Here is a 7,513-nt window from a genome sequence, read left to right on the forward strand (position 1 = left end):
CTCAACCTGAACAGAAACAACACATCTTCCGTAAGAAGCATGAGCAAGTTGAAGCACTAACCTTCCAGTTGTGCGAATGCCTCCATAAAGTTGGGGTATGCCCAATAATCTCCCAGATAGGGCGTCGAAAGAAGGGATGATCGCCACTGGGTAGGCCACTCCACGACGATGGAGAAACGTAGGAAAAAATATTTATCCTTCCATTCTAATTCTGAGAATGGGAGGGGAGAAAAGAAGGTAGTACGAGTACAAACTTGGAGACAGAAAAGGCCCTCGCTATGGCGACGAGGGGTGAAGAAGCAATGGAATAGACAGGGAGTCCAGAGGACGTCACACACTTCACAAAGGAGAACGAACCCACACAAGATCTGCATGGAATTGGGAGTAAATTGACAAAGAGGAATGCAGAAGTAACGACTCATGTCAGAGAAGAAAGAGTGGATAGGAAAACAGAGGCCAATGATAAACTACTCCTTGAAAAAAGTCACATAACCCGCCGGAAGGGAAGAGACCCTATGAACCTCAGAGGGTATGATGATATGCATAGCCATGAGGACTTCATACATGAAGCGGAGATCATCCAAATCTGCACCGGTGAAGGTCGAGACTCCAAGAGCGTATGCAGGTGCAGGGGAGTCCATGAAAGGTTGCAAACACAAAGCAAAAGAGGCAGAACACAAAGGGTAGCAGAAATAAGAGGAATACTTAAGCTAGTGGCAAAAGGTTCAGTGGAGCGATAGAAGAAGGATATTTATAGTTATCAAGGGGGCGCAGAGGACCCGACATCAGTGCCGATCATATGGTCCGTAGACCATAAAGCTAACGTTAATCATGAACATAGGAATAAGGTTGGCTGTTTGATTGCCCTCGCAAATCGTGCAGAAGGGTCTTGTCAGAAAAGGCTGCAGCAAAAGACGCGTCGGGAAAACTAAAGTGGACGTCTTTATGACTTCATAGATGGACAAGGCTCTAGCAATCTCAATGTGGGCAGGTGAGAAGACTCTGCAATCATTATTCATCGTGATGATTCGTGACCAATTAAGTGGCTATATTAGATAACCCGATTGAGGAGACAGAGCAGATAAGAAGAATCAACGCTCGATCAGGGGCAACGACCCTGGATAATGCCTGTTCGGGTAATAAGTTAGCCAGTCTTCCACGGAGGTTGTCATCACTTAACAAATATACATAACAAGAGAAAAGGTCCAAGGGACTTGACTGGATCCCGTAGATATGTGAATACCACATCACACATTGATAGCGAGCTCATTTGCACAAAATTTCACAACATCTTAACAGAGTGTCATACTCATAGTTGCCAAGAAGTTTATAGCCTTAAATTATCTTACAAAATGAAGGCAATTACAAGTGAACCTGGGCTATTCAAAAGAAGGAAAAGCTTCATCAAGAAGCTCTTTGAGAAGGCGAGTCCAGTCCAGGAAGTTGTCAGGAGGGGGCAACTGGAGAAAACCTTTCTCTTGAAGCTACAGCAAGGCCCCTACACCGCCATAGTAGACCATCTGGTCAACGAGGTTAGCTATCTTAGCCCCCAAATTCTTTGGAAGATATGAAGGAGGCCTTGTGAGCTTCTAGATAGAAGCCTCGCCTACTTGGTAGTCCTTTAGCTCGTCCTTGGCCTTGTTCGCATCGCCCCGGACCTTAGCCAGCTCTTGATGCATAGCCGCGGTCTCAACCTTGGTCGCTGAGAAGTTTGCCTGAAGAGACTTGAGAGTAGCCTTAGCTACTTCCCACTGCTTCTGCAGGGCAATTTCCCGGTCGGTGTTGGCAGATAGGTCTGCTATTTTGGCCACCAGGTCTTTCTGCAGGACATCATCATCCACATGATGCTCGGTCGAGTGCTTACAGATCGGGATCCCAGATCTGATACACGGGGTGCGACCAAGGGTAATGCCTGACCTGCTCTGACTGGTCAGGTTTTCTCATCTCTGTTTACATATCTAGACCTGGTACTCTCGGTAGACCGACTCCTGGTCGGCTCTTGGGCAATCCAAAAGAGAAGATGAGGCTCTTGCCACAGCTCACCTTTCTCATCAAGATTCGAGCCAGGTGTTATACCTGATAGATCATCCCGAGTTGTCTTTAGTCACACTCGGGCAAGACAGAAGACACTAAGCGACAACAAGGTCAGGGAATCGTAACCGCTTGTCAGAGAATAACTGCTATATGTCATAGACTATTCCAATTGTCTCCGGTCATCTGCGAATGAAATCTTCTTCCAGTCCATGGGAGGGTGCTACGCGTCCTCCATCACTTGACATGTCCTGACACCTGACATTCTCTGACATCAGTCAGACTCCAGAGGTACGCACGGTCATATAAAAAGGGAGGTCCTCTCCCTTGAATAAGTACGCTCTTTCGCACTTGTCTTCTACAGTTCTTTTTCCTTCGTATAATATTCTTATGGGGGAAAAGTACCTGACTTGAATGTCGGAGGACCTGCGCCGAGGATTTTTTTTTTCTCTGGTGTCCGGTCTCTAACATTCTGTGTGCTTGTTTGAGTGTGCGCAGAGCTTAAAGTACCGAAGGTCCATTCTTTTTTCTCTAGCATCGTCGGCTCAGTGATCGCCGTTTGTCAGTGCCACATGAGGGTCCATTCTCTGGGACACGTATAATAAGACTATCCTAATCATTTCTTTGTTAATATCAGTAACAATTCATCTAACTTTCGTCTAACTCATATTCCGAATATGATTATATATATATATATATATATATATATATATATATATATATATATATATATATAAAAGTTCGTTATATAATAAACGTTATATAGAAGAGATATCCTAATACAAATCATGGGCAAAAGAGATTTCTACAGAATATGTATTCTTGTAGCTCAGTCTCCTCCGTAGTACTCTGGCCAACTATCAATGGCCATGCATCCCATCACAAATAGCATCAAAGAACCCCACCAAAATCAGCGACTTTGAATACAACCACTAATTTGAAGTAGTGCCACAGTTTCTGGGTAGATTATTTTTAATGGGAACCTTTTAAGGCCATTTTTTTTTAAATATTGTATTTTTATCAAGAGTGCAATTTAAAAATATTTTAACAGCATTCAAATATATTTTTCATTTTAAAGGTACTAAAAAATTATTCTAACTTATTTAAAATTATTATAAATATATAATAGGGTTATACTAAAATATTCTTTAATAAATCATGCTAACTGTAGCATATCACGGTTTGTCCGAGCATATCTTTTTTATGTTTTATCATTGTAATGGTAGTAGTCATGATTAATTCCTCTAAGACGAATTGACGAAAGGAATTGATTTTTGCTACATTTTGTAAGAAAAAAAAATGCTTCCTAGCACCGAGAGATCAAATAAAATTCCCATCTCGTGGAGGACCATGCTCGCCTTCCAAACATACAGCCATTGTTGAATCGGCTGCATGGCGTTGATTCAGCTTTATCACCTTATCCTCCTCTGCTTATTGCTCCCCTTCTCCGCCTACGCCGACAACCCCATCGGCTACTACTGTGCCAACCCCTTCAACGCCGGCGGCACCCAGGCCCGCATCAACACTGTGCTATCCGACATCGTCGCCCACGCCTCAATCGGCGGCTTCGCCACCTCCTCCTCAGGTCGTGCCCCCGCCACGACAATCTACGGCCTCGCCCAGTGCAGAGCCGACGTCAGCTCGCAGGACTGCTCGGCGTGCCTCCAAGACGCCGCCAAGGCCCTCCCGGCGGCGTGCCCGCACCAAGCCGACGCCCGAATCTGGTACTGTTGAACTTTGTACTCCGGTATATATATCATTTTAAAATTAATTGACGAATTAATTAAATTGTTGTTAAGAAAGAAAATAAATTTATGGATTTGTGTTCTCAACAGGTACGACTACTGCTTCCTGAGGTACGACGATGAGAATTTCATCGGGGAGTCAGACACCGGCTACTCGCTCATCCTGTACAACGTGGAAAATGTGACGGGCGACGGCGACGCGTTCGACGCGGCGGTAGGGGAAGTGATGAGGAAGGCGCGGGCGGCGGCGGTGGCGCCGGGGAGCGGAGGGCTGGGGAGGGAGACGACGGGGTTCTCGCCGTACGTGACCATCTACGGGCTTGCGCAGTGCACGCGGGACATCGGGGAATTGGCGTGCGGGCAGTGCACGGCGTCAGCGGTGGAGAGGTTTGCCGACTTCTGCGTGCATCGGAAGGGATGCCGTGTGTTGTACAGCAGCTGCATTGTGCGCTACGAGATCTACCCCTTCTTCTTCCCCATCGACTCCAGAAGAAGCAGTAGCAGCGGCAGCAACAGCATCAAAAGCGAAGATGAAGTTGGAAGCTATTCCATGGTCATTTTGTCACCATAAAAATAGTTTATCGGTTCTAACTCCTCTGGTCATCTTCTTGGCTTAATTCTTCTTCGATGATTTTCATCACTACGAAGAGTGAACAGGGGTCAAATAATCCTTGTAACTTTGTCATGTTGTTTACTGGATCATCCTTTTTTATTAAAACCATAAAAAAAACATTTATTTTTAAGTTTTCATCAAAAGAAAAATCCCTATTTTACCCTAAAAATTTAACACATTAATCAATTCATCCGTTTCTTCACCAAACATGCATGCTCCTCAGACCTCAGTCAACGCATCCATCACAATGATGCAGCGACATCTTTTTTTTATTAGACGAGCACAAATTAAATTGTTAGTTCACGAAAAATGAACGCCGGATAGATAATTTTGAATTGTTAACTGTAAGAAGACTCCTAAGGAGAAACACTTCAAAAGGGGGTCATCTGTAAGATCACAAGATGGTGGAGCAAAAAAACAGGAGTGTTAGCCAGCATGCTAGGGGATCTCTTGGCACCATCAGTGAAATAGAGAAAAACATGTGGAAGATGGATAGTAGAATAATACAACATGCGTGCGAAACACATGTACATGTGCCACCTATGCGGGTGGGACTTTTTTTATATTTTCGCATTAATTAAATGTCATATTAGAGTAAGGGATAGATCATATCTTTATTGTATTGTGTAATCTCATTGCCCATACTAGATAAAGATATGGTTTCACGTGCCTTTGACAATTCTACGCGTAATATTAATTATGGAATGAACTCTTGAGTTGAAAGATTCATTGGACCTTCTAGCCCGATCTAAATAGTGGGATAATGAATCAGTAAAAAACGAGTCTAATATTTGATCATAGACTGATGGGTCTACTTATAGGCATGCCCATCTTATAGAGAGTTGAAAGGTATTGAGCCCTGGGAGTCGGAGTTCCGATCGGGACAATGAGAGGGAGCATAGCCCATGCGGTCAGGATGGTCCAATCGAGAGGATAAGGGGGAGCATAGCCTCTGCGATCAGGATGGTCCAATCGAGAGGATAAGGGGGAGCATAGCCCCTGGTATCAGAATAGTTCAACCGAGAGTATGAGGGGGAGCAAAGCCCCTGTGGTCGGAATGGTCCAACTGGGAGGATGAAGGGATGCAGAGTCCTTGGTATCTGGATGGTCCGACCGGGAGGATGAGGGGGAGCAAAGCCCTTGTATCAAGATGGTCCCGTCGGGAGGATGAAGGGGAGTAGAGCCCATGCGATCAAGATGATCCGTCCGAGAGAATGAAGGGGAGTAGAGTCCTTGTGGTCGGGATGATCTGACTGAGAGGATGAAGGGGATAAGAGCCCCTGGTATCAGGATTGTCCAACCAGGAGGATGAAGGGTAGCAAAGCCCATGCGGTCGGGATGCCGGGAGGATGAAGGGAAGTAGACACCCTGCGATCGAGATGATCCAACTGAGAGGATAAAGGGGAGCAAAGCCCCTGCGGTTGGGATGGTCCTACCGGGAGGATGAAGGGGACCAAAGCCCCTGGTATCAGGACAGTCCGATCGAATATATCTCTCAGATGGTCCGATTGGAAGACCACTCAAGTGGACCCATTTAGACGTTGACCTCCACCTTAGCGGAAAACTTGACCCTTTCATTCTAAGTGGGGTTCCTATATCATCCGTGCTAGTTTCCATGAGGTTTTTAAACCTTAATTGAGGGAAGTATATATCTTCTTCGTTTGGCACATCCTCAACTTCCTCGATATCCTCCTTCCCAGCCAACGTGGTTGTGTCTTCACCACATATAGAGTTCTCCCTAAAATAGTGATGGCTGCAAATCTACAATTGATATAACGAATAAAGTAGGGCCCCCCGAGTCTGGTCAAAGTCTAGGAGACCGGCTGACATGGCAATTAAAGTCAAGGAGGGGTCAGCACTCGGGCCAGCGTAGTCAATCATCTAGCCAAGAGGTTATCCGACCGGACCTTTGTGTCGGTCGGACATTGAGTCACTCAGTATTGATGAAACTCTAAGTCGAGTCAGTACCATCCAGAGCTAGGTCCTCTTCATCACCCAAAGATAGCGCGATTAACTATTTCAGCTGAGTAATCTAGCTAATCGAACCTATGGTCCAATCGGACAAACTGGACACTTGGTTTGACTGGGGCGCCTGAGCGAAGGACGAGTCCTCGAAAACATTCCTCAAATCTGACCTGATCGTTCCTGTGAGCGACAGTCAATCGAACTATGGAAGGGGCTCCGTTGGTTTGCTAACTAAGCATGTTAAGGGCCCCTTAACTCAACGGTCTCACATTCCTTTTAGACGCTTTATGTCACAGATGACATAGAATATTCCATATATAAATTGTACTCTAAAAGCTTCCACTTTGCCAAATACAGAGATTGCAAGTCTATTTTAGGAAAGATGTCAAAGCATCTTTATGATTTTTCCCCTTTTCAAAAATACTTTGAGATTTGTGCACAAATAAACAGTAATACTATAAAAGGGTTTTCCATCTACATGTGCATGTACGACTTACACATCCACTATACATTACGCAAATGTTATACACAGGCTACATTACGCATCCACTGTTCATCTATTGTTTATGACTTCGATCGGTTACTGACTTGAAAATTGGAGTGCCTATGTTGGAAACCCATTCTTTGGCCTGGTTGCTGACATTATTTTTGACACACAAGGCTACTTAGAGTTATTTTTTGCTAGGTTAGAGTCTTTACACGGTTAGAATCATAGCCACCTACCCCGCGTATCATCTTCTTTGCTTTTAGACAAGATAAAATTTGGCATCGTTTGTAGGAACTCTGTTTGCATCTGAAACGTGAAGATAGATGAGACTAGATGACTCACTACAATAACTTTATCACAAGAAGATTTGGAACTACTCATAGCCGCCCGAGCGGCTAAATTGGTGCAACAACAATAAACATTGATCGGATATCCTCTTTCCAATGACCCGGTTGTATCTATGACTAGCCCTCAGGCCGAGCGCGGGACCCAAGTGGAGGGCCCGACCATATTCCAACCGATTCATCCTCCCCCTGGCTAGGTACAAAGACAAATGGATTGTACCCATTTTTTGATTTGTACAACCTGGTTCAGTTGACTGATCCTGGTGTTCAGTCTACCAATAACTTCAGTTCTTGTAAAATAGAGTTAAAACAAATACTTCTGTAAAAC

The 7,513-nt window shown here is 44.7% G+C and overlaps 1 protein-coding gene across 1 annotated transcript; it reads left to right on the forward strand.

Moving 5' to 3' along the window:
- The first annotated feature begins 3,400 nt into the window (after nt 1-3,400).
- On the forward strand, nt 3,401-4,489 carry LOC122011824 (cysteine-rich repeat secretory protein 55-like). The gene is made up of 2 exons (XM_042568216.1): nt 3,401-3,755; nt 3,867-4,489. The coding sequence occupies exons 1-2, from the start codon at nt 3,424-3,426 to the stop codon at nt 4,345-4,347; spliced, it is 813 nt and encodes a 270-aa protein (XP_042424150.1). The 5' UTR covers nt 3,401-3,423; the 3' UTR covers nt 4,348-4,489.
- Nucleotides 4,490-7,513: the final 3,024 nt, after the last annotated feature.

Source organism: Zingiber officinale, chromosome 8A (assembly GCF_018446385.1).
Source record: "Zingiber officinale cultivar Zhangliang chromosome 8A, Zo_v1.1, whole genome shotgun sequence".
Taxonomy (NCBI): Eukaryota; Viridiplantae; Streptophyta; class Magnoliopsida; order Zingiberales; family Zingiberaceae; genus Zingiber; species Zingiber officinale.